Here is a 26964-nt window from a genome sequence, read left to right on the forward strand (position 1 = left end):
CCGGCGGGGCTGCCCCGGCTGTGCCTGACAGAACCGGCCCCGCCGCCCCGAGCGGTTCTGCCCGGCCCGAGGCCGCCGAGACCCGCGGACACTGTTCCCGGTCTCGTCCGTCCCGCCCGGCTCTTCCCAGGCGGAAAAGGCGGGCGCGTGCGGCTGTGTCAGGACAGGCGGCGTGGGCAGCCCGGGGGCCTTCTACGGCGGTGTCGGTGGCGCCAGCGGCGAGGGCAGCGCGGCGGGGGAGAGTGGGACTGGGACGGGGACCGGGCCGGGTGAGGTCGGGGGGCGCTTGGCGGGCAGGCCGGGCCCTGGGGGTGGTGCGGGGCTCCGGGGAGCGGCGGGCGGGCCCGGGGGGTGGCGCACGGTGCAGGGCCGGTGCGGCGGTGGGTGCTGGGGGAGCCCCGGGTGCGCCTTCCGACCCTCCCCTGTCCCCCAGCATGGACACCGACCTGTACGACGAGTTCGGGAACTACATCGGGCCCGAGCTGGACTCGGACGATGACGATGACGAGTTGGGAAGAGAGTCCAAGGACCTGGATGAGGTGAGCGGGGGGGACTGAGCGTCCCGGGGGAGCCTCGTCCTGCCCGAGACCCCCACGGGGTGAGCACCGCGGTCCTCACAAGCTGCCGGTGATTCCTTCCCCATGCTGGGCTGGGCTCAGATTCTGCTTTGAGGTTTTGTTCCGTGGTGGAGTTTGGCTCCTGAGGATCAGGGTGGGTTTGGTGTTTAAAGGATTCAGCAAATCAGTTTGTGTTAAAGGGACCTTCCCAGCTCCCCCAGTGCCCCCCCTGCCATGAGCAGGGACATCTTCACCAGCTCAGGTTGCTCAGAGCCCCGTCCAGCCTGGCCTGGGATGTCTCCAGGGATGCTTCATCCACCACCTCTCTGGAACCTGGGCCAGGCTCTCACCACCCTCAGGGACAACAATTCCTTCCTCATGTTCAGCCTGAATCTCCCTCCTTTAGTTTCAAACCATCACCCCTTGTCCTATCAGGACAGACCCTGCTCAAAAGTCTGTCCCCAGGGAAGGGAAACACAAAATTTTGGCTTGAGTCATGATTAGAACTGGGAGCTGCATTTGGCGTTTTTACTTGTGTTTAGTGGAATGGACGATCTGTATTCATTCTGCGAGCTCTTCAAGCCTTTAGTAACACGCACAACAGCACAGCAGAATCGCAGGGAGCTCAGCTCCTCAGTGTGAGGGCAGAACAAGACTCCACAGGCTCTAGAGTAGAGTGGGGAGGACAGCAGAGGCTGCTCCACCACACTGGGGGAGCATCGAGCACCGAGGGAGCCCCATCTTGGGTCCTGTAGTTCTTCGGGGTTCTGTCATGTGGGTGAATGAGGGGTGGGAGTTGTTGCCCGTGCAGGCCCCTCTGTGGATCTTCTTGCTGCTAAAATTTGGCAGGAATGGGTGTGTTCCTTGCAGAGGAAGCTCTGCAAACCGCTCTGGGCTGGGCGGGAGGTGCTGGGACCGCCTTGTTTCCCTGGCTGGGTTTGTGTTTCTTTCCCCTTACAACATTGAACCTGCACCTCCTGGGATGCCCGGTGTTTGTAAAGCGCTTTGGTGCTGGCGGCAGCTCAATGTGAGTGTTGGTTGCAGCTGGAGGATGATGACGATGATGATGACATGGGGGACCATGATGAAGACCACCCGGGGATGGAGGTGGTGCTGCACGAGGATAAGAAATATTACCCCACCGCCGAGGAGGTGTACGGACCCGAAGTAGAGACCATCGTACAAGAGGAGGACACACAACCCCTCACTGGTGAGTGGTGGAGGGAGGAGAAGGCTCTTAATGGATCCTTGGGAAAGGGAAGATAGTGTTTCATTCTGTTTATTGCCCCCTTCGTATTCCCTCTCTGACTCTTGTCTGTCCAGCAGTGCGCAGGTTAGGGCTTCTGGGATTCTTACAAATGCCAAACAAACTGTCTTTTGAACAACAGATATTGAAAAATGCTGGAAAGATGGTTGAGGAGAAATAAAAATGCATCGAAATCATCTCATTTGACCCTTCTGTAAGAGAATAAACTGGTTCACTTGGAAGGGACCTGCAACAATCGTCTGGTACAACTGCTTTTGTAAAAAAATGAGAGAATCTGTCAGCTTGAAAATCGTGTTTTTGTCTGCAAAAGTGTTTGTGACCGTTCCTGCCGGGCTCAGGGTCTCTGGAAACAGTCGCTTATTGTTCTTTCTCTTGTTTTCAGAGCCAATTATTAAACCCGTGAAAACCAAAAAGTTCTCTTTGATGGAACAGACGTTACCGGTCACCGTCTACGAGATGGAGTAAGTTGGACGGGGGTTGACACGTGGCTGTTGGCTTGGGCCATCTGTGCTGCGATTTCCTCACTGGCTGTTGTTCGCAGGCGGATTTCGGGGGGCAGAGGGTGTGTGCTGCGTGGGGGAGGCAGATCTGGGGGGCATTTGCTTTGTTTCTTACCAACACCAGCAACAGAACTGCGAGTGCAGCTGTTTCCCAGACTTTAAATGAAAAACAAGAGGAAGACAGTACAAGACCAACCATTTTACAGATATTTTCCCTCCACAGCTGCAGCACAGGGCTTATTTTTCTGAAACAGAATGTAAATCTTACCTCAACGGCTGATCTAGAGCTTGATAATCAAAACCCTCGTGGTGCGGATTTGCTGAAGTTCAGTTTTCTTGACTGGCTCAAGAATATTTATACAGTTGGTGTGTGGCACATGTTGTACTGGGACATTTTGGGTCGATCCCAGTGACTACTGCCTTAAATTAATTCCCATTTATCCCAGAGGAGTTTCCGGGGGGAGTTTTCGCGCTGCTGGTTGTACGTACGGCCGCACGCAGGTCAGCACGACGCTGCAGCGAAACCGCGCCCAGTGGACCCTTTGGGTTGTGCCCCACCAGGGTTGGGAGCAAATCTGGAAATAAATCCAAATGAATTTCAAATTCACAGAATCACACAGAATGGACTGGGTTGGAAAAGCCCTCAGAGATCATCCAGTCCAACCCTTGGTCCAACTCCAGTCCATTGACCAGATCATGGCACTGAGTGCCATGGCCAATCTCAGTTTCAAAACCTCCAGGGCCGGTGAGTCCAGCACCTCCCTGGGCAGCCATTCCAATGCTGACCACTCTCTCTGCACAGAATTGCTTTCTAATCTCCAGCCTCAATTTCCCCTGGCAGAGTTGAAGCCCTTGCCCCCTTGTCCTATTGTTGACTGCCTGGGGGAAGAGCCCAATCCCCCCTGGCTAGAACTGCCCTTCAGGTCGTTCTAGAGAGTGCTGAGCTCAGCTCTAAGCCTCCTCTGCTCCAGACTGAACAAGCCCAGCTCCCTCAGCCTCTCCTCATAGGGCTTGTGTTCAAGTCCCTTCCCCAGTCTTGTTGACATCTCATGCAACTTTGTTAAGAAATGAAAACACTTTTTTACTTTCTCTCTTACAAATATAATCTCAGCGTCTTTTTGCCGACGGGCGGAGGGCTCCGTATCCCCATGTGCGCTGTGTTTCTGTACGCTGTCTATTTGAGGATGAACAGATTGAGCTGCGTGAGCGTCTCGTCAGGCTCAGCTTTCCACACGCCACTTCAGGGCTCGGCAGAGCTTTTCTCCCATTTTTAACAGCCGTCTTCAGGTGTAGATCCCAGACCCGTGTGCCGAACACAGCCCGGCGTGCACTCTCCGCGGATCCTCTTATTTTCCAGTAATAAAATTTCGCTGGAGTTCGTGTTCTGTCACTTGGATGCCCAGGACCTTCTTCTCCTCGGGGTCGTGTTCATCGATCAGAGACTTTTCGATTTGGCCAGATTTAAACCACAGAGCCCGCTGGGGCTGATTTTTCTCAGCAGCCCCTTTTGCTCTTAGTGACCTCATCTCTTCGTTATCTGCTGCCTTCCTGATCCCCGTGTCCTCTGCTTGTTCCATCTGTAATTAATTCCTCCTCGTCCTGTTCGTTGCTATAAATGGTTCAGATGGGGCCAAGAGGAATTCCCTGTGGGACGCAGCCAGAAACCTGCAAGCTCAGTATTGATTTCCCATTTAGCCTTATTTTAAGACCAATAAGCAAGCTTTTAATCAGTATTATCATTGATTTTTTTATTTTTTAGCTCTTAATCAAAATGTTGGACGTTAAGGAGTCTGCGGCATTGGTGAAAATTAAATCTTTTTAAACAGGAGATGATTTGAAAGCAATAATTTTGTGCAGACCCACAGCAATATACACGTGTTTTATAGCCTCCCGTTATTGTTTCGAGGAGTTGGTAATTTAGGATCTCAATTATATTTTGGCTGGGATCCAGGCAGAAGTGACCGGCCCATCATTTCCCAGCTCAGTTATAGTTCTAAAAAGGTTTACATTCTGTTCCTGTTCCCTCGAGTCCCTGGGAACATCACTGTTTTAAGACCTGAAAAGCAGAATTAATGGCCCGTGGAGCCCTGTGGCCACTTTTTAAAACTGTGTGGGGTGCTCGTTATCCAGCGCTCTGATTAACTTGATGACCTGCCACTATTTGAGTGGAAGTATTTCATCATCTGAGTATGTGGATGTGACTTTTGCTCTAATACTGACTAGAAGAGACGAAAAATCTTCAATAATATTCCCTTGCTGGCAGTTTTACCAGCTCCGTATCCTCCCACCCACTGCCATCTGTCTGGGACTCCAACTCTCTCGTCCTTCCCATCTGGAAGGTGGGATTCGTCCTCCGCAGGGCAGCGCCGGAATGAAAGTTTGGAGAGGATTCAGGGGGCACCTTGGAGAGAAAGCGGAGCTGAAATGGCACCTGCTTTTCTTAGACGCAGCAGAAGCCTCCAACAGTCTTTTGTGTTTCATTCCTGCAGTTTCCTGGCAGATCTGATGGACAACTCGGAGCTGATTCGGAACGTGACACTGTGCGGGCACCTTCACCACGGCAAGGTAGCGTGAGGATCCCACGGGGATCGGGGGTTTTTAACCATTGATTTGGTGCTCGGACCGTTGCTCCTGAACCCTCCAACTCTCAGCAGCACTCGCTGTCCGCTCCTCTTGCTTTTATTTCGTAGAATCACAGAGTATTTTGGGTTGAAGGGACCTTCAGAGTCCACCCAGTGCCCCCCCTGCCATGAGCAGGGACATCTTCACCAGCTCAGGTTGCTCAGAGCCCCGTCCAGCCTGGCCTGGGATGTCTCCAGGGATGGTTCACCCACCACCTCTCTGGCCAACCTGGGCCAGGCTCTCACCACCCTCAGGGCCAACAATTCCCTCCTCATGTCCAGCCTGAATCTCCCTCCTTTACTTTCAAACCATCACCCCTTGTCCTGTTGCAACAGACCCTGCTCAGAAGTCTGTCCCCATCTTTCTGATCAGCCCTTTTGAGTCCAGAAAGGCCTCACTGAGGTCTCCCCGGAGCTTCTCTTCTCTTCTGAACACCCCAACTCTCTCAGCCTGTCCTCCCAGCAGAGCTGTTCCAGCCTCGGATCATTCCTGGGGCTCCTCTGGCCCCTCTCCAGCAGGTCCATGTGTGTCCTGTGCTGAGGACCCAGAGCTGGACCAGCACTGCAGGGGGGTCTCACAGAGCAGGGCAGAGGGGCAGGATCCCCCCAAACCTGCTGCTCACAGGGCTGGGGATGCAGCCCAGTCTCTCGGGAAGCTGCCATGTGTGGTTGCTGCTGCTGAGCACATGTACCAGCTCCCTGCCCTCCCAACGGGGAGCTTGATACCCAGAAAGGGCTGTGGGGCATTGGAACAGGCTGCCCAGGGCAGTGGTGAAGTCACCATCCCTGGAGGGTTGGGCAGAGAAGAGGTTCTCAGGGACACGGGGCAGTGCTGGGGGTGGGTAACAGTTGGACTCGATGACCTCAAGGGTCTTTTCCAACCAAAATGATTCTTTAATTCATGGGACGATCTCAGGCACCAACAGGCAGCACTGGGGACAATCAATGAACACATGGCTGGGTCATATTGAGCTTCTCCTCAGCCAACCAGGTCCTTCTCCTGGGGGCTGCTCTCCATCCCCAGCCCACTCCAGGTCCATTTGCAGGTTTTATTTCATCCACGTGGAAATAATAACATGCCCAACTTTCTTTGTCCTGCTGCTGGATGGACAGGGTTGTACCTGTGTTTTCTGAACACACTCACCTCCTTTCTCACGTGGTTTGATATTTTTCAGACGTGTTTTGTTGACTGCCTGATAGAACAGACACACCCAGAAATCCGCAAGCGCTACGACCAGGACGTAAGTGAGCTGTGCGCGTTCCTTCCCTGGGACACGGGTTGTGTTTTACACTCGGAGGGCAAAACGAAGTTTAGGGTTGGGAAGCCAGAGCTCAGTTCTGATTCTGTCTGTGTCACCTGCCACCTTCACCCTGTGTAAAGACTTATTGTGTTCTGCTTCAAACTTGATATTTGCTACCAAAATGTGATATACCGGCTTTTGTTTTGTCTCTGCAGCTTTGCTACACTGATATATTGTTCACAGAGCAAGAGGTGAGTGAGTTCTGTAGAATAAGCAGTGACTTTTATCCAGTTGTCTCATGCTTTACTCATAGTTACTGTTGGCAGATTCCTCTTCCATTTTAGCATCTTCTTGTGCTTTCCACATTTTGATTATTTTCTTTATCAATAAAATGATAAGTAGTTGGACCAGTAAGATCCCTGGTCCAGCTTTCTTTACCAGGACAACCTTTGTGATGTTGAAAATCTATAGCAGAGTTATCCCAGCATATAGGTAACTCTTATTTTCTTGGAGAGAAAGAAGTGGAAGGGGTTGGCAGCATTAGAGGCTGAAGAGAAGTAGCATGATTTCAAAATAAACATGTTTCTCCTCGGTTTCCTTCGATGGGAACTCTTAGCTCTGCCTCCGTGTGGTTGGGAATCTTATTTTGTCGTACTCGCTGAATATTGTCATGACCAGAACAATCCTGTGAAGCATTTTGTTCTTTTAACGCTTTACTTCATACTCCGGGTGGTCAGATCTGCTGCTTTGTGGTGAAACTTGATAACAGCAGAAGGACGAAGGCACAGGAAAAACAAGCGTTTGCTGTCTCTGGGGTTGTGTCTCTTACTTCCTGAGCTGAAATGAGGCGGGGGTTGTGCTCCCCAGTCTGAACCAGTACGGGTGGAGGAGCGGGCTGGGCACCGCAGCACTCGGAGGTTGTTCCTCCCTCCCTGGGTGCGGGAGGGTGGGCTGGGTGGATGCTCCATTTTCCATCTCTCTCATTTTTCCTCGGCTGTCTTCTACATCTTGACATGTTGATGTGTTTTTTCTTTTAACGGATAATCCCTGTTTCCTGCCTTGCAGAGGGGAGTGGGGATCAAGAGCACACCGGTGACTATTGTGCTGCCAGACACCAAAGGAAAGTCTTTTCTCTTCAACATCATCGACACCCCAGGTGATTGTGCAATCCCGCTGAAGGCAGCTCCACGTGTGAGGCAGATACGTGACCATACAAACCCAGATTTCTCATTAATAAACCCCTTTGGTCTGCCGGACGGTGCCGAACAGAGCAAACACGAACAGGGATGGTTAATGGGGGTTTCAAAGAGTTTTTGTCTCAGGTTGTGGGTTTGTGTAGTGTTTGCTTTCAGAAAAACAAAGAATCTCGACGCTGAAACCTCAGGGATTCAGCTGGAAATGTCACTTGGGTGCCATGAAGCCCTGAGATGTTTTTATTCGCAGGTGCGAACACACGTTTTGTGTGTTTTATAGACGATCCCAGCCTAGTCCTGAGCCTGCAGCTAAATTCCTTCTTCCAGAATCACTCCCAGCTGTAAGGACTGTGCAGCTGGCTCTTAGTCAGGCTTATGTCTCCGATTAGCTGACCTAATTGAGAGCTAATGAGGCTGAAAATGTGTTTCGCTCAAGTATACAAGGAGCTGGGTTTTCCAGGTATCACCACGCACAGCGGGAATGGTGCTTTTCTTGCCCCAGAGTGAGACTCAGCAAGTTCCCTCCAGCCTCTGACAAACTTTTGTGGGGGGAAAATAATCAGGGATCAACTTGTTGTAAAAAACTAAGGCCAAACTTTAGGAAAGAGGGTCTTGAGACACATCTGTTGAGTTGCAGCTCGAGATGCGGGAGGTTAGAGCGCAGGAGGAGGCTGGAGGGAGAGGCATCTGTTGTTCTTTGGTACGAAGTCATCTCCCTCCTTTTCCTGAAGTACTCGCACAGAGCTGTGAGAAAAACAGTAACAAATGTGCCTGTTAAAGGAGTTGTTGTGTTTATTCTCAAAAATTAGCATTAAAGCTGAAGCGGATCCCTACCCCTCTGTGCTGCTGGCATCAGGACTTCGGTTCTCATCATCGTGTTGTGTTTTCGCAGGTCACGTCAATTTTTCCGATGAGGTGACAGCCGGCCTTCGCATTTCGGACGGCGTTGTGCTCTTCATCGACGCGGCTGAGGGGGTGAGTGCCGGCTTCTCCTGGGTTAACATCCAGATCTCTTCCTCTGGAGTCTTCAGTCCCACCTCGATGGGTTCAGCTTTCCACGCTGAAGGGTTTTTGGAGGATGGTTTGGAAAGCGAGGGTGTTTTCCAGCCGAAACAACAAGTCAAGCTTCTGCATCCAGGGCTGACGTGACGACCTGTACACTGATTATCTAACTAATTTGCGTGTTCATCCCCAGGACACCTAAAATCAAGGAGGTTATTTACATCAGGGATGTCCAAGGGGTAGAATTCAAGGAATTCGGTTGAGTTAGCACCTATTTCTCTATTTCTGGAGGGCTATCTGAGGGCTTGGTGGCCGAGTTCGGGCTTTTCCACCCCTATGCAGCATAAGGGTCGCTGCTCTGCCTGTGACGCCCCAGGTGGCGTTTTGCGGAGGGCTTTTCCCAGCGGTGTTGGTGCTGGTTATCCCCGCAGGTGATGCTGAACACGGAGAGGCTGATCAAGCACGCGGTGCAGGAGCGGCTGGCGGTCACCGTCTGCATCAACAAGATAGACCGGCTGATCCTGGAGCTCAAGCTGCCGCCCACCGATGCGTATTACAAACTGCGACACATCGTGGACGAAGTTAACGGCCTCATCAGGTACGGGTGGTGCGGATGATGCTTCGTTAGGGTTTGCTGGCCCCGTTCTTTTGCAGCTGTGTTTCTTTGCCTAAAGCCCCACAAGTTTATCTCTTGATGTGTTGAATTATAGGAAACAGGGCAGAAGAACAACCGGAAATTCATCTTAGCCAAAATATTGAATTATACGGGAAGAGCTGATCCTGCCTGAATTCTGACAAACTTATCGGGATCGGCTCTTCCCCCCTGTTAAAAAGTAGGGAAAGTGGACGTATGACCAGAGTGGGGAAATTCTGTGCTCCCAGATGTCTCAAATACACTGAGATTGTCCAGGCTGTGTCCTTCTTCTGGCTGTGTCACTTATTTCGGTTGGAAAAGACCCTTAAGATCATCGAGTCCAACCATAACCCAACTCCACACTAACCCGTGTCCCTGAGAACCTCATCCGCACGTCTCCAGAGGCGGTGACTCCACCACTGCCCCTGCAGCCCGTTGAACTCATTAAAACTGTTTCAGTTCTATCCCTACATTATTTGCCTTGGATCGTCTTTTTCCTTGCTTGATTGACCAACTTTGCTGCCTATTTTTTGGGGGGAAGAAAAACTCTTACCTGACAAAAAATACAAAGCACTTGTGCTGGTAACTTTTTAGCTTTAGGTCTTTAAATATTTCTTTGCACACCAATGCGTAGAGGTTTATACTGACCCTGAAATTCCGATGGCGAGTAAACCGCAGCTGGTTTTAAGATGCTATTTGACAATGTAGAAGCCTTGACTCTCACATACTGGTGTGGGAAGTGGATTTAAGTGTCTTCCTTGGTTCGTAACATTGATTTTGTTTCTCTTTCTTGTCTCTGACAACTGTCTCCTCTCAGCATGTATTCCACCGACGAGAACCTCGTTCTGTCTCCCCTTCTGGGCAACGTGTGTTTCTCCAGCTCACAGTACAGCATCTGCTTCACGCTGGGATCTTTTGCAAAGATTTATGCAGACACATATGGTGAGGATTATCCAGAAACCTTCTACACTTTAACATCTCGTTTCCCAACCTTTTTTTGGTGAGATTTTCTGAGCCATTCAGCTGCACAAATGTGGCCAGTATGTGCACTCTTGAATTTCTAGGAGTTGAGAGGTGCTGCAGATCTGAGCCCTGGGTGGTACAAAGCAAAAATACTGTTCTAATTTGCTTTTAACTAGACAGTTTCTCTTGATAAATGTTTCTTGAGTCAGAAACCAATATTTTATACATACCCTTAAGCAGCAAAACAAGTCCTGCTGTGGCAGTTGAAGGCAAGTGGATGTGTCGTGCTTTCCCTCCTGCCCCGAGCAGCTCGGGAGCGAAGCGGTTAAGCTCAACCTGCCTTTTCACAAAAGCCTCCAGAGCCTGAGACTCAGCTGCAGCCGGGTGCAAGCTTGGCCCACAAGGTTTTGCACTCTTGCCCTCTTTCTTTTTTAAGAAACTGTCTTTTGCTGGCTTTGACTTAATTTCCCGTTCCCCAGGTGCCCGCTCAGGGCAATCTGCCGCTTGGAAAAGCGCAGCCTTGCGCTGGCATTACCCAGCTGCGCGACCCAGGCTTTTGAAGTCTCACACCGGGGAATTCGGGGTGATCTGCGGCAGCCGTGAGCAGGGGAAGGAGGATGTTGCAAAGCAGCTGGTTTAGCTCTGGCAAAGGAACGAGCCTGAGGGGGATGAAGTTGTAGAGGTCATGGACTGACGTGTCAGGGCTATCGCGCGTCCTCGTGAGTTTGGAGAAATAAATGAGCTCCCTGGTTGTCGCAGCGTTAACTGCGAGGGCAATGCCCCTTCTTTGCGGGGCTGATAAAGATGCAGGCGCAGTCGGGAGGAGACGTGATCCGCGTGGGGCAGACACGAGCTGGACGGCTGCTTGAAATCAGTAGCGTTCGACGTGGCCACCAGGGATTTTATGTGCAGCCACCACCCTTCAGCTAACATGAGTTATAGGAGTTTAACTGTCAAAACCGCAGCCACCGTGAAATTTCTTACGCTTGCACATCTGCCCAAAGCAAAAGCTTGTTTGGGAACTGCTGTAAATTATCACCGCTGTCTTATTCTTTGTAAATCTACCGTGACAGCTGAGCGCTGCCCTGTTCCTTCAGCGCTTGGGTATTTGGCCGTGTGCTTAGCGCGTCAGCCGAAAAAGAGAAGAGAACCTGGAGATGTTCAGCAAGGCAGAAAACGCTCGCGATGAGCCTGCGGGGCAGATGGGGTGTGAGCCGGCGCTGCACCTTGGCACTGCGGCGTGAGCGGCAGGAAAATGCAGCAGATGTAGCCGGGTTCCTGCAGCGCGGCGTCTGGCAGCCCCGCGCTTCTCGGCTCTAACCTTGGGTGTAATTAACAGTCGAAATGTTCCTGAGGAGTCAGGGTGTGAACCGGCCTTGCTGGGCTGTTTTCTGCCCGCCTGCTCAGGGCTTAATCATTTATTCAGAATTAGGACCAGCGTAGGTCCGTTAAATCAGATCCTCATGTTTGTTTTAAAAACCTAAACCCAAAGATTTCCAAGATGAGAGAAATCCAGAGTCATCTGATACACTTTTGTCATTTGCTTTTTCCCTTTAGGAGACATCAATTACCAGGAGTTTGCGAAGCGCCTCTGGGGTGACATCTACTTCAACCCGAAGACGTAAGAAGCCTGTTTAAATGTCTATTACTTTATTGCTGTTTTTTTTCCTCCTTTCCCTGTAAAACGTGGGCAAGATGCCCACCCAAGGTCCCTTCCAGCCTTAGTTGTCCTGTGATGGAGTGATATCTGGGAATGGTTGAGTGAGGCACCTGCTTGGTGTGAATCCACGTGGTTCTTTTGAATCCCATAAGTGGGAGCAGAGCCTGCTCTGGCTTTTTTTTGGAGCGTGTGTGACTCCCGTGTCCGTGAATGCTTCCTGGGGGGGTTGGAGGGAGAAGCTGACCTGGGGAGAGCAGGGGCCATGTTTGGAGTAGTTCTTGCTCCTTATGTCTCTCCTTGTGTCCCCCAACAGCCGCAAGTTCACCAAAAAGGCCCCAACGAGCAGCTCCCAGCGCAGCTTTGTGGAGTTCATTCTGGAGCCCCTGTACAAGATCTTGGCTCAGGTGTGTGCTGGTTCCTTCTTCCCGCAGCTCCCGGTAGGAGCAGCCAAGGGCTGGACACGACGCGATGGTGTGTGTGGTGCCCATGGGACTCACCCGTCCTGTTATATAGTGTGATCTTCACAGATTTCTGGGTTTGGAGTGCAGACCAATGACGAGCAAGCCTGTAACAGCTGCTCCTTGCAAATATATCCTTACATTGCACAGTTAGAGCTGCCTTTGCTTTTCTTAGTGTGCCTTAATATCAGCCGAGTGATAATGATCATCTTAATATATTGCACAGTTAGAGCTTATATTGCACAGTTAGAGCTGCCTTTGCTTTTCTTGGTGTGCCTTATTATCAGCCGAGTGATAATGATGATCTTAATGGTCTCAAAGATGATCTTAAGGGTCTTTTCCAAGCAAAATGATTCTCTGATAGTTTGACCCAACCGGTTCTTGTGTGAGCAGGTCAGGAGCCCCGAGGGTGATGCTGGTGAAGCTGCACCCGGGAGTTGTTGGCTCTGACACTCACGGTGATGCTGAGCGTGGTGCTGCTTGTCTTACAGGTGGTGGGGGACGTGGACACCACCCTGCCCAGGACGCTGGATGAACTTGGCATCCACCTGACCAAAGAGGAATTGAAACTGAACATTCGACCCCTCCTGCGGCTCGTCTGCAAGAAGTTCTTTGGGGAATTCACAGGTAAATGCTGTTGGTCTTCCCCTCCGCAATCCTCCCAATACCCTCGTCTCACATCAGCAGAGCTCAGGGCTGTGTCGTGATTTAACCCGAGCTTCAATACGACCATGACAGCTGCTCACCTGCCCCCTCCTCAGCCCTCAAATAGGGAGAGAATCGGAAGGGAAGGGAGAAACTTGGATTGAGATGAACACAGTTTAATAAAATAACAAAATACTAATACGCTACTAGTAAATAGATATATAATAGAAATAGAGTATAAAAAAAGATACTCAATGCAATTCCTCACGACCTTCAGCCAGCAGCACCTGGTCCTGAACAGCTCATTCCAAAGAGGGAGAAAAATAAAGGCAGAAAGGCCCAGAGGCCTCTGCAAAATGGCAAAAGGCTGAACTAAACGTCCTGAACAGAACTCCCCCAGCTCCGACAAAACGAGTGAAGAGGCAAGAGTGAAAGAGAGAGACCGGAACGTTCCAACTCTCCTTAAATAGGAAGCCTGACACTAACGGGCTGGAACGCTCTGATTGCTCAGTGTGGGTGTCAGTGCGGCTCTGTCCGTCCATCCCCTTCCTCGCTGCCTCACCCCTGCGGGCAGAGCTCAGTGTCCTTGGCTCTCAGACCGGAGCGATTCAAAACATTAACTCTGTGCTGGGCTGGTATCTCTTGTTCTCAGGCTAAGTCCAACAATGACCGTGCTAGCTAGGAAATAAGAAGGTTTCTAACCGCATGAAGAAAATGAACTCATTTGCAGCCAAACCAGCACGCTGTGTTACAGCCAGGGAGGGCTAACTTATACAGACCCCTTCTCAGTTTCCATATCTAAAATACTAAACCAATATCAAAATACAAAACCAATTGACTAATTAACAGGAAGCTCAACAGGAGCCAACAGTGTGCCCAGGTGGCCAAGAAGGCCAATGGTGTCCTGTCCTGTATCCAAACCAGCGTGGTCAGTGGGACGAGGGCAGTGATCCTTCCCCTGTGCTCTGCAGTGGGGAGGCCACACCTGGAGTGTTGTTTTCAGTTCTGGGCCCCTCAGGTCAGGAAAGAGATTGAAGTGCTGGAGCGGGTCCAGAGAAGAGCAACAAGACTGGGGAAGGGACTTGAGCACAAGCCCTATGGGGAGAGGCTGAGGGAGCTGGGCTTGTTCAGTCTGGAGCAGAGGAGGCTTAGAGCTGAGCTCAGCACTCTCTAGAACGACCTGAAGGGCAGTTCTAGCCAGGGGGGATTGGGCTCTTCCCCCAGGCAGTCAGCAATAGGACAAGGGGGCAGGGGCTTCAACTCTGCCAGGGGAAACTGAGGCTGGAGATGAGAAAGCAATTCTGTGCAGAGAGAGTGGTCAGCATTGGAATGGCTGCCCAGGGAGGTGCTGGACTCACCGGCCCTGGAGGTTTGTAAACTGAGATTGGCCATGGCACTCAGTGCCATGATCTGGTCAATGGATTGGGGTTGGACCAAGGGTTGGACTGGATGATCTCTGAGGGCTTTTCCAGCCCAGTCCATTCTGTGATTCTGTGATTTGCCCAAAGCGCAGCTTGGGACACTGCTGACATTTTCCCCATTGCTGTGTGCGCACTGCCGTCCGAGTGGCTTTGTCTTGTGTTTATTGGCATCCGTTTCTTTCGTCTGTGCTGCTTACTTGTGTTCTCATGCAGCATTATTACTTTTCCAGGCTTTGTGGACATGTGTGTACAGCACATCCCTTCCCCGAAGGTGGGAGCCAAGACGAAAATCGAACATACATACACCGGTGGCGTGGACTCTGATCTAGGGGAGGCCATGAGCGAATGCGACCCTGACGTAAGGAAACTCTTCTGCTTTGCTCCGCGTGTCCCAGAGCGTGGCAAATACGCCCTCCTCGCGTTGCCCTGGCAGGGCACTGCCTCCCAGCAGCCATCTGCACACATTTGACTGCCAGCGTTTCAAAACCTCTCATCCGATACTGAAACAAATCTCTTTGCTCTGAGAAACTTGCGCTGCCTGTCAGGGCAGCCTTGAGAGAGAGAATTGTTTGACAGCGTTCGGAGGGGAGCTGCGCTAGGTCAGGACTTCAGAGCACGTGGGAACTGCAGGGTGATTTGGTGTCCTTTTGCTGCCTTTTTGTCCCTTTTCCTTGAAGTTTGACTCTCTCCAAACTCTGAGAGAACGGATCTGAACTCTCTCGATAAAAATAGCCCCACGTTTGTTAGTCAGCACCTTTCGCATCAAAGCCTCGTGAAAACCTTCCTCCTCAAACAGCTTGTGCTGAGCTGTCGGAGCTGTCTCGAGCCACCAACGCCAGCCACCAGCTCAGCGAGGAACGTGCCCCTGGATTTTGCTCCAGTGTCTGGAGAGAAAATGAATCTCTTATTTTAATGAACTGGGATTACTCATGTAAAACTGAACAGTGGTGACTGTCACCAGATCGCCAGTTGTGGAGTGACCTTATGGGACATAGAGCTATGATCTGCGGGGGCTCGGGTGCTCTGCCCTGAGCTGGTTTGCAGCCCAGCAGGTGACATTTCTTCTCCTGACCTTGTCCCAACCACTGTTTTCTGTTCCACAAGAGGGACAGGAGCTCCAGAAAAGTGCACCAAAGCCATTCCGGGTTCTCTGTACTGGGTAAAGCTTCCAGTGAAAGGAAATACAGGACTCTGCAAGTCAAAAGGAGTATTTCTACATTCCAGCCTTTTAATCCTTTTGTATCCATGAGTCCTACCAGGTCTGTGTCTGGTTTTTGACCGGCTGTATTTTGAAAGAGGCTTCTTTCTCTCTCTTTTCCCCAAAAAGGGTCCGCTGATGTGTCACACAACGAAAATGTACAGCACCGATGACGGCGTTCAGTTCCACGCCTTTGGCAGAGTGCTCAGCGGTACCATCCACGCCGGGCAGCCTGTGAAGGTCCTCGGGGAAAACTACACCCTGGAAGATGAGGAGGATTCCCAGATCTGCACTGTCGGACGCCTCTGGATCTCAGTTGCGAGGTAGGGAAAGCTCCGGTGACTTGTTCCTTTGGGAGAGGAGTTCCTGGAGTTGTTTCTTTGGGGACAGGGACTAGGACAGCACTGCAAGGGCCTGGACCTGGCAGCAGCAAGCACTGCAGTGACTGTCTCCGGCTTTTTAGGTACCACATCGAGGTCAACCGGGTTCCTGCTGGCAACTGGGTGCTGATTGAAGGAGTGGACCAGCCCATCGTGAAGACCGCGACGGTCACGGAGCCGCGGGGCAATGAGGAGGTACCGTGTGGGGCTTACGGAGCCGAGGTGATGGAGCACAGCCCAAAAGCTCCAGTAGTGAGGTTAAAGAAACCTTGTCTGGGAGGAGCGAGGGCGTAGGAGCCACCAAAGAAAACAGAACAGCTTCAAACGCTGTGTCTGACTCCAGCAGCCGGCGATCGATGCAGAGACCCAGCTCTTTGTCCTTATCTGGTTTCAGGCTCAGATCTTCCGTCCTTTGAAGTTCAACACCACTTCCGTCATCAAAATCGCTGTAGAGCCCGTCAACCCCTCGGAGCTCCCCAAAATGTTAGATGGTCTCCGCAAAGTCAACAAGAGTTACCCCTCGCTTACTACCAAGGTATTGCTGGTGCACGTGTGGCTGTTGCAGCTCGTGCTGTGGGCTGCCTTGGAGCCTGATCTTTAAAGTAAATGTTATTTACTGTGGTTTGTTTTGTTTGTTGTGGGTTTTTTTATGCTGTTGCAGTTGATCTCATAAATCATGTGGAAATAGCAGAAAACTGTAAATCTAGCAGAAAACCGCACACCTTGCTGTGCCAGGGAGCACATCAGCACTTGCTGCTGGAAAAGACTGTGGGAGGTTTCCTATTTAAAGCTGATCCTTCCTGGGGCTTATGTGGGAGCCTGGAAGCGCCCGTGACCCGTGACGTTCTCGGTGAAACCCTCGCTTGTCTTGCAGGTGGAAGAGTCTGGGGAGCACGTGATCCTGGGGACCGGGGAGCTCTACCTGGACTGCGTGATGCACGATCTGCGCAAGATGTATTCAGAGATTGATATAAAGGTGAGAGAGATTTTCACAGCTGGGGGGTGGGTTTTGCACCCTTATCTCAGAAGAATGAGAAAAATGAACCGAACTGAACGTACCATACGAATATTTCCAGGTCTTTTTAAAAGGAGAAAAAGGGCTATTAGGATGCAAGGACTGTTTGTACCAGCACTGGTGTGGCCAGCAGGCCCAGGGCAGTGACCGAACCTGTACTGGGACCTGGGGAGGACAAACCGCCAATCCTGGGGGCAGTTCTGGGCCCCTCATGACAAGAAAACCCTTGAGGTGCTGGAACGAGTGGAGAGAAGGGAACGGAGCTGGTGAGGGGCTGGAGCACAAGTGTGATGGGAGCGGCTGAGGGAGCTGGGGGGTTCAGCTGGAGAACAGGAGCTGAGGGGAGACCTTCTGATCTCTGAACTGCCTGAAAGGAGCTTGGAGCCAGGGGGGTCGGGCTCTGCTCCCCAGGAACAAGCGCCAGGAGCAGAGGAAACGGCCTCAAGTTGCACCAGGGGAGGTTGAGGTTGGATGTGGGGAACAATTTCTTCCCCAAAGGGCTGTGGGGCATTGGAACAGGCTGCCCAGGGCAGTGCTGGAGTCACCATCCCTGGAGGGCTGGACAGACGGACATGAGGTTCTCAGGACATGGGGCAGTGCCAGGGGTGGGTTATGGTTGGACTCGATGATTTTCAGTGTTTTCAAACCAAAATGAATCTTTGATCTTATGAAAAGTAACTTTACAGCCTGACTGTCAGACCAGTGTGACTGAGAGCCTGCAAACTGCCTGGGACAGGAGTGTGTGAGCAAGTTCCAGCTTTGCCTGTGCTTCAGCCATTGCCTGGCTGGCATCAAATATATAAATTAAGCATAATTTTTCATACTTGGAATTAGTTTTAGATGTTCCTGTCTTGTTTGAAAGAAGAAATAAGTAAATGTGTCTGTGCAGGCCTCAGTGGGTTGCACACGGGGCTGATTAAAACCCTGGCAGATGAACCAGCTTTTTCCCTTAGGTGTTCGAAGGTTTCAAACAGTCTCTTCAAAACATAAAAGTACTCGACAGCCTCACAGCTGTGTTGTCACTATTGCAGGTTGCGGATCCAGTGGTGACATTCTGCGAGACCGTGGTGGAAACGTCCTCCCTGAAGTGCTTTGCGGAGACACCCAACAAGAAGTAAGAGCCCATGGGCGAGCTGGGCGGTGGAGGTGGGCAGAGTGCGGTGGGGACTGGTCTTCATTCCCTCCCCAAACTTTTCATGAGCAAAAACTTTGTCTTCTCTTATCCGTACTTAATCTTGAAATGGATTTGTTCCTTCCTGGTGATGCGCTGGGGTTCTTCCTTCCCCAAGTGTTAGGAGTTGAATGAGTTTCAAAGAGGGAGGCCTGGAAGGGAAGGTGGGCTGAATAACCAGGGTGAAGTCTGGGGGCACAGGAGGTTGAAGCGTGGAGCAGGTTGGTCTCCTCCCAAGGAACAAGTGCCAGGAGCAGAGGAAACGGCCTCAAGTTGTGCCAGGGGAGGTTGAGGTTGGATGTGGGGAACAATTTCTTCCCCAAAGGGCTGTGGGGCATTGGAACAGGCTGCCCAGGGCAGTGCTGGAGTCACCACCCCTGGAGGGGTTTAAAAGCTGTTTAGACAAGGTTCTTAGGGAGGTGGTTTTAGTGCTAGAGTTGGGTTATGGTTGGATTCGTTGATCCTGAGGGTCTCTGCCATATGCTGAAGGTGGCTTTCCTGTGTTCCCCTGTGGTTTCTGGTTCTCCCCTCCTCTATTCTGACACTCTCTCTGTGTTTGCGGCCTAATTTCAGCGAGCAGAATGGTTCCAGTTTTATGTCAGGCTTTGAACTTTGGACACATGGAGTGAGCTGCTCCGGGGGCCGGTTCCTCGCACTGGTGGGGTTCTCCAGGGCGTGTGGGACACAGCGAGCGCTGGCTCTGATAGAAACACATTGCTGGCCCACGGGCTCCATCGTGCAACCCGGGTGGGCGCTGGACACCGGGCAGGAGGGACAGAACCACGCTGTCCCTCAGCAATCTGGAGCTGAACAGGCTTTGGAGAGCAGTTGTTAAGCGCCCGGGTTGTCTTTGCATGCAAGATGGTAACAGCGAAGGACACGGGTGGCTTCCCCTCCCTCGCTGTGTTCCAGGCAGCACGCAGTCCCCGAGGTCCTGCCAATTACTGCCATTCCCATCATCCCGCAGACTAATTGCAACTGTCTCTCTTCTCAGGAACAAGATCACGATGATCGCTGAGCCGCTGGAGAAGGGGCTGGCGGAGGACATTGAAAATGAAGTGGTCCAGATAACGTGGAACAGGTGCGGCCGATCTGGGGAGGGCAGGAATCCTACAAGCAAATAACTGGGGGGATAAAAAGGGAATGTGGTGTCTGCAAGGCGCTTGGTATCAGCCAACAGCTCTGGGCAGGAGTCCTGGTCCAATATTCCTACCAGGTATTCCGGGATCATCCCTCCCCAGCAAATTATTTGTTCCACATAAAAAGCTGAAGCATTTTATGCCTGAAGGGAATGGGGATGTAAATATGTTGTGAGTGCAGGTCAGATACTTGTTTCCTAAAGTTTCTTTTCTTCTTCTACAGAAAGAAGCTGGGTGAATTCTTCCAGACCAAATACGACTGGGATTTGCTGGCTGCCCGTTCCATCTGGGCCTTTGGGCCGGATGCCACTGGCCCCAACATCCTGGTAGACGATACGCTGCCCTCCGAGGTGAGAAACATGGGCAGGGGGGTGTGTTTCAGGGAGACGTTTGTCCTGCTCCTTCCAGAACCTGCAGCAAGGTCCTTCCTTTCAGGATTACTGTTTCGGAAGTTATTTTCCCTAGGTTTCCCAATTTAGAGACTCAGGCATGGGTTCAAGAAACTCTCCCAAAATCATTTATTTGCAAAGTAGCTCAAGCGGGGACCTCAAATAAACAGAAGCTTATGCAATTATACCCCTCCAATCCAAGGCTCCCGCCCCGCTGCGTGTCACTCCAGGCCAATTGCAAAATTAGAGTCTGGAATCTCCCCGTTCTTGGTTAATCTCTTCATTTTCACCAGGCGGGCAGTCCAGGTCCTGACCTCAGCTGCTACTTTGCACCTGCAGCTGGAGAAAAATAAGTTATTGGCAGCAAGCAAACCATTCTGGTTTGTCTTTTTTTCAGATGCTGTTCTGTTGCTTTACTTCTCTCCGGGGATGTGTCTCCCCTTATCTTCGAACTTGAACCACTCTCAAGCCTTTTTCGCTTAATGAAGCAGAAAGTTCAAAAGTTTACAGCTTGCAGTCTAAACAAACTTACTTACACTAAGGGAATTTTATATAAGAAGTTTCTAAGAATAATTCAATAAGTTAAGGCAGTCAGTTCCCTAATAATTACCGAAATATGGACTCGTTTAATTTGTGGCGTAGGTGCTGAGCTCTGCAGATGATGCTCCTGAGCTGTGGGAAGGAGGGATGGATGCTGGGGGTGTGGGACATCACTACTGCTCTTCTAGGAACGGGCTGTTAAACACCAGGGGCTGTCCATGGCTGCCTCCGGGTGCAGTTGTGGTCTCTGAAGCTGTCTGTCTGTCTGTCTGTCTGTAGGTGGACAAGTCACTGCTGGGCTCCGTGAAGGACAGCATTGTGCAGGGGTTTCAGTGGGGAACCAGGGAAGGGCCTCTCTGTGATGAACGTAAGTAGGACCTGGGGAGGAGTGGAGCTAATAATATATTTTAAATTCTTCTGTCTCTTAAGCATTCAAGTGATTTTGCTGGTGTGGTCCCTCAGTCATAGAATCACAGAATGGTTTGTGTTGAAGGGACGTTCCCAGCTCCCCCAGTGCCACCCCTGCCATGAGCAGGGACATCTTCACCAGCTCAGGTTGCTCAGAGCCCCGTCCAGCCTGGCCTGGGATGTCTCCAGGGATGGTTCATCCACCACCTCTCTGGCCAACCTGGGCCAGGCTCTCACCACCCTCAGGGCCAACAATTCCTTCCTCATGGCCAGCCTGAATCTCCCTCCTTTAGTTTAAACCATCACCCCTTGTCCTATCACAACAGGCCCTACTCAAAAGTCTGTCCCCATCTTTCTTATGGACCCGTTTTAAGTCCGGAAAGGCCGCACTAAGGTGTCCCCGGAGCTTCTCTTCTCCAGCTGAACACCCCAACTCTCTCAGCCTGTCCTCCTAGCAGAGCTGTTCCAGCCTCGGGTCATTCCTGGGGCTCCTCCGACCCTTTCACCAATTCCCTTCCCATGCCACAGCCAGGGACAGCACTGGGGATGGGTGACAAGGGAGATACAAGAACCTCCCTGTTTTTCCTGGCTGCAGTTGCCACCCAGACGCTGGCACTTGCCATCTGCCTGCAAACCAGGGCCTGATAGCTGGCGAGCTGGCTCCCAGACCTCGGCTCTGCTCCTCGTGTAATTCAGGTGCAGATCACTGAGCACCCTGCAAGATGCGCTGCTGAATTGTTCACGTTTGATACGCAGGGTTAGGACATGGTCATACTCTCCCCACTGGAATTAAATTCAGGAATCCTTGTGTGGCTCCAGGTCTTTGTCTGTGTCTCTGGGGATGCGCGGTTGGTGCTGGTGTGGCAGAGAACATCCTCCTTGAGTAATTTACTGTGATTTCTGCCCTTCCCCAGTGATCCGCAACGTGAAGTTCAAGATCCTGGACGCTGTGATTGCTCAGGAGCCCTTGCACCGGGGTGGCGGACAGATCATCCCAACGGCCCGGAGAGTGGTCTACTCCGCGTTCCTGATGGTGAGGACCGCGCTGTGCGTGACAGAGACCGATGCTCGCGCTGTGCTGGCTCCTGCAGGCCCCAAGGAGCATGGGTGGCACGTGTGCTGCCGTATCTGCCCCAAAGACGTCAGTTTAAACAGGCTCATTTAGTAGGTTGAGAGAGGTTCTCCTGCCCCTCTACTCTGCCCTGGGGAGACCACACCTGGAATATTGTGTCCGGTTGTGGCCCCTCAGTTCCAGAAGGACAGGGAACTGCTGGAGAGAGTCCAGCGCAGCCACCAAGATGCTGAAGGGAGTGGAGCATCTCCCGTGTGAGGAAAGGCTGAGGGAGCTGGGGCTCTGGAGCTGGAGAAGAGGAGGCTGAGGGGGGACTCATTCCTGGGGATCAATATGGAAAGGGGCAGTGTCAGGAGGATGGAGCCAGGCTCTTCTGGGTGACAACCAGTGACAGGACAAGGGGCAATGGGTGCAAACTGGAACACAGGAGGTTCCACTGAAAGAGGAGAAGCAACTTGTTCCTGGTGAGGGCGTCAGAGCCTGGCCCAGGCTGCCCAGGGAGGTTGTGGAGTCTCCTTCTCTGCAGACATTCAAACCCGCCTGGACACCTTCCTGTGGAACCTCAGCTGGGTGTTCCTGCTCCATGGGGGGATTGCACTGGATGAGCTTTCCAGGGCCCTTCAACCCCTGACACTCTGGGATTCTGTGATTCATTCATCCATTAATGTTTCCAGTGCCCTTGTGGGCTGGCAGATGGGTTTTCCACGCCGTCACGTTCCAGCCGGGCTGCAAACTTGTGTGCATCTGCTCTGTCTCCCCTTTTTGCTGCTGTTCATCTTGCTGGGAAGGGTGGGCGTGCGGGAAAGGGAAGCATATGACTCATGGCCAGAAGGAGAAAAGCTCCTTTCAGCGTTTGTTTGACGTTGGTTTCTGCAGCTGTGGGGCTGCAGGAGCTCTTTCATCCCCAGTCAGGCGATGTGTTTGACCAGAACACACCAGTCCCTGACTCTTAGTTGAATCCAATGGTGTTTGCGCTGCTGGAGGCTCAGCAGCTCGTGTCCCTTTGTCCCCACAGGCCACCCCTCGCTTGATGGAGCCCTACTACTTTGTGGAGGTGCAGGCTCCTGCCGACTGCGTGTCTGCGGTGTACACGGTGCTGGCCAGGCGGAGGTGAGCTGGGAGCTGCCACAGACACTCACAGTCCTGGTGCTACTTGTGAAGTGAGGGGAGAGGGGGAAATCTGTGTGAAGTGACTGCTCAGAGCTTCCCCCACTGATCCTGGCCCGTGTGGGGAGGGGACGCCCACGGTCACGCGCAGCCTTCGGTTTGCGCCTGGTTCTTCCTGAGTGTCAGAGCGGGGAAGATATAAAGGGACATGAGACCCCGGGGGAGCACGGTGTTCAGCTCTGGGTCCTCAGCACAGGACACACATGGACCTGCTGGAGAGGGGCCAGAGGAGCCCCAGGAATGATCTGAGGCTGGAATAGCTCTGCTGGGAGGACAGGCTGAGAGAGTTGGGGTGTTCAGAAGAGAAGAGAAGCTCCAGGGAGGCCTTAGTGTGGCCTTTCCGGACTTAAAAGGGGCCCATAAGAAAGATGGGGACAGACTTTTGAGCAGGGCCTGTTGTGATAGGACAAGGGGTGATGGTTTGAAACTAAAGGAGGGAGATTCAGGCTGGCCATGAGGAAGGAATTGTTGCCCTGAGGGTGGTGAGAGCCTGGCCCAGGTTGGCCAGAGAGGTGGTGGATGAAGCATCCCTGGAGACATCCCAGGCCAGGCTGGACGGGGCTCTGAGCAACCTGAGCTGGTGAAGATGTCCCTGCTCGTGATCTTTAGGTCCGTTCAACCCAAACCATTCTGTGGTTCAATGACACACAGGCAGACTAAACTCTTGACATGTTGACAGAGGCCACGTGACACAGGACGCTCCCATCCCGGGCTCTCCTCTCTACACCATCAAAGCCTTCATCCCGGCCATCGATTCATTTGGGTTTGAGACAGACTTGAGGACCCACACACAGGGACAAGCTTTCTCGCTCTCTGTCTTCCACCACTGGCAGGTGAGTCTGTGCCCTGGTGAGACAAGAAGAGGAATGCAGTAGGATGAGGCAGAGCTCAGTGCCATGGCTCACGGGGCAGGACAACTCTGGGGAGCATCCCCAAAGGTCTCAAGTTGGGGAGATTTGTACGCTGGCTGTTAAGTGTCTGCCAGAAGCCAGGAGCTTTGTTCTGAGTCACATCGCCCTTTGTCCTAGTGAGGGAGTGCTGAACACTGCTGCTTGCTGAGCATAAGGGTCCTTTGGTGCCTGGAGAGGGGACATTCTTGTCTGGGAGAGGGGACATCCTTGTCTGGGAGAGGGGAAGCTGTTTGGGTGCACCAGGTGCTCTGCAGCCTGGGGAGCAGAGCTTGGAGCAGGGTTTGAGCGATGGTTTTCCACGCTTTGGCGTTTCCTCTCAGACAAGGCTTTTTTTAAACCTGTGGAAAACGGGGTTTGGCATGGAACTTTATCCTCTGGTTTCTTCCCTGACTCAGGCAGGTTGAGTCCTGCGGGAGCTGCCGCTGCGAGGTGCACAGCTGCTCGTGGTGCACCGGGGGGAGCAGCAGCAGCGACTCAGCCCCCAGAGCTGCTGTAAAGGTCGGGATATAAAAGCCTGAGGCTTGGCTCTGAAAGAATCAACACACCCAACTTCTCGAGAGGGCTGCGCTGACTGCGACCCGCGTGGGGTGTTTGCTTAGCAGGTTTTTAGAGCTCTCGGTAGAGCAGCACGTGGGGAAGGTGGGACGTGTTCTTGGCTTGGGTTAGCAACGCTGTATTAGTGACTTCTCGCAGGCACGATCACCAGTAGTGCCGTGACAGTTTTTCTGTGCCAGGAGAGCAGATGGGGTGTCGGGGCTGTCACGCCGAGGCTGGGGGTGTCTGCAGGGCCATGGGGTGTTTCCCGCTGCAGTTCAGGGTCTCCAGGAGGTTGAACCGTCCCCCAGCGTCGCTCTCACATCTTAGCACTGTGTTTCAGATTGTACCTGGTGACCCCTTGGACAAGAGCATTGTCATCCGGCCCCTGGAGCCCCAGCCAGCCCCACATTTGGCCAGAGAGTTCATGATCAAGACCAGGCGCAGGAAGGTACGTTCTGGGAGTGATCCCTGTGGCGTCTGTCTGTCCACCTGTACCAGCAGTTGCGCTGTTGCAGCATTGTCCCTTGGCCGTGCCACGTCCCCTGTGTGTTGCCAGAGTGGACCAATGACCTTTGTGCACTGGGACTTCCCTCGCTCTTGATCCCCCCAGTGCTGCCTGTTGGTGCCTGAGATCGCCCCATGAATTAAAGAATCATTTTGGTTGGAAAAGACCCTTGAGGTCATCGAGTCCAACTGTTACCCACCCCCGGCACTGCCCCGTGTCCCTGAGAACCTCTTCTCTGTCTGCCCAACCCTCCAGGGATGGTGACTTCACCACTGCCCTGGGCAGCCTGTTCCAATGCCCCACAGCCCTTTCTGGGTATCAAGCTCCCCGTTGGGAGGGCAGGGAGCTGGTACATGTGCTCAGCAGCAGCAACCACACATGGCAGCTTCCCGAGAGACTGGGCTGCATCCCCAGCCCCATGGGCAGCAGGTTTGGGGGGATCCTGCCCCTCTGCCCCGCTCTGGTGAGACCCACCTGCAGTGCTGGTCCAGCTCTGGGTCCTCAGCACAGGACACACATGGACCTGCTGGAGAGGGGCCAGAGGAGCCCCAGGAATGATCCGAGGCTGGAACAGCTCTGCTGGGAGGACAGGCTGAGAGAGTTGGGGTGTTCAGAAGAGAAGAGAAGCTCCGGGCAGACCTTAGTGCGGCCTTTCCGGGCTTAAAAGGGGCCCATGAGAAAGGAGGGGACAGACTTTTGAGTAGGGCCTGTTGCGATAGGACAAGGAGTGATGGTTTGAAACTAAAGGAGGGAGATTCAGGCTGGCCATAAGGAAGGAATTGTTGTCCCTGAGGGTGGTGAGAGCCTGGCCCAGGTTGGCCAGAGAGGTGGTGGATGAACCATCCCTGGAGACATCCCAGGCCAGGCTGGACGGGGCTCTGAGCAACCTGAGCTGGTGAAGATGTCCCTGTCATGGCAGGGGTGGCACTGGGGGAGCTGGGAACGTCCCTTCAACACAAACCATCCTGTGATTCAAGCCACTGATCAATGCAAATTCTCCTATCTCCCTCTGAAACCTGAACATTTCTCTCAGTGTGGGACAGCAGCGCTTTTTGTGGGATCTCAGCCGCAGTGGCTGATGACCTGCTGGAGGAATAACCTCTGGTTTTGTGCTTACCCTGCAGGGCCTGAGCGAGGATGTGAGCATCAGCAAGTTCTTCGACGACCCCATGTTGCTGGAGTTGGCCAAGCAAGACGTCGTCCTCAACTACCCCATGTGAACGTGCTGCTGTGGCATGCAGGCCGACCCGAGTCCTGGCCGGTGTCTGTCTGTCCTTCCCCACCCCTGCTCGCCCAGCCCTGGCTCCTGGAGCTCGGGGCACACAGGGAACCGCTCCTCAGGTCGCTCCTTCGGGGCTCTATAGTCCCCGGGCATTTTTGGGCTGTGCACTCAGTGCCTGCCGCTTACAGGGAGCAGCCCCAAGCGCTGATCCTTTTTGTGTTGTTGGTTTTCAGCCGCTGTGGCCTCCAGCGAGGAGACTTTCCTTTCCCTTTTGTGTCCCAGGCACATGGGTTATCCCCAGCTGCAGCAAAGCAGTGTGAATATGATGTCAGGATTACTAAGGACTGAGCCTAAATGTGCATCAAGCATTTCAGCTTTGCCCGGGGTGTTTTGCCATGGGCAAAGCAACCGTTGGGCAGCTGAGGGAGGGGGAGATGCTGGAGTGGGGGGAGAGGCAATGTGGCTTTTTCCTTTTTTTCATACACCTTTCCTGAACCCTTGTGAACGTTTAATACAAAATTCCAGGCGGAGCTTTGTCTGATTGCGCCGAGAGAAAGCAGCGCTGGGAGAGGCTCTGCTGTCACCGGCGCTCAGAGCACGCGCTGTCCCCATTCTGCGTGTCCCCCCCAAGGGCTCCATGTCCTTCCAAGGGCTCTCTGTTCCCCAGCCATCCCAGTCCCACCTGCAGTAGCCGCCTCACCCACCAGCCCAGGACACTTCTGTCCCACACTGAGATTTTCTTCCTTTCTCGCTGGCTCTGGGGCTCTGACTCCGTTTTCAGGGCTCTCACCATCTGCTCGTGCTCTGAAAGGTTTTTGTGCTCCCTGCTTTGCCTCGGGACTCAGCTCCATGTCCCTCCCGAGCTGTGTGGTGAAACCAGGGCTGGTTCACATCTCCTGGGGACATTTACACCCTCTCTGTCCCCTGGCCCTGCTCTGCTGCTCCGAGATGTCCCTGGGCTTGCTCTGAGGCTTCTGTGCTGAATTTGGCCACGGCTGCCTGGTCCAGCCCAGATTCACCTCTGGGAACCTGCCCCAGAGCATCCCCACGCTCATAGGGGCTCAGGACGGCTCGTGGGGACACACAGCACCCTGGGAGCAGGAGGTAAAGCTGAGATGCTCCCCCTAAACCTCCCACCCACTGGTGGA

General features: G+C 52.8%; 1 protein-coding gene across 1 annotated transcript; it reads left to right on the plus strand.

Moving 5' to 3' along the window:
• The first annotated feature begins 167 nt into the window (after positions 1-167).
• Positions 168-26346, plus strand: EFTUD2 (elongation factor Tu GTP binding domain containing 2). Its single transcript, XM_065856296.2, has 28 exons — positions 168-269; positions 434-539; positions 1602-1767; positions 2207-2285; positions 4814-4889; positions 6121-6186; positions 6402-6437; positions 7252-7342; positions 8272-8354; positions 8813-8979; positions 9833-9957; positions 11536-11599; positions 11952-12042; positions 12588-12723; positions 14393-14520; positions 15490-15683; positions 15824-15935; positions 16135-16275; positions 16615-16716; positions 17787-17869; positions 18921-19007; positions 19289-19415; positions 20274-20361; positions 21317-21435; positions 22490-22584; positions 23321-23474; positions 24430-24537; positions 25719-26346. Exons 2-28 carry the CDS (start codon positions 435-437, stop codon positions 25812-25814), a joined length of 2919 nt encoding a protein of 972 aa, XP_065712368.1. The 5' UTR covers positions 168-269; position 434; the 3' UTR covers positions 25815-26346.
• The last annotated feature ends 618 nt before the right edge of the window (positions 26347-26964 follow it).

Source organism: Patagioenas fasciata, chromosome 22 (genome assembly GCF_037038585.1).
Source record: "Patagioenas fasciata isolate bPatFas1 chromosome 22, bPatFas1.hap1, whole genome shotgun sequence".
In the NCBI taxonomy this organism is placed as follows: domain Eukaryota; kingdom Metazoa; phylum Chordata; class Aves; order Columbiformes; family Columbidae; genus Patagioenas; species Patagioenas fasciata.

Bases quoted from the DNA above. Each gene is read 5' to 3' on its own strand.
- EFTUD2 (XM_065856296.2), top strand. From the start codon at position 435: ATGGACACCGACCTGTACGACGAGTTCGGGAACTACATCGGGCCCGAG. The intron at 17,870-18,920 runs GTAAGAGCCCAT...CTCTCTTCTCAG, and splicing joins GCGGAGACACCCAACAAGAA to GAACAAGATCACGATGATCG. The intron at 20,362-21,316 runs GTAAGTAGGACC...GCCCTTCCCCAG, and splicing joins AGGGCCTCTCTGTGATGAAC to TGATCCGCAACGTGAAGTTC.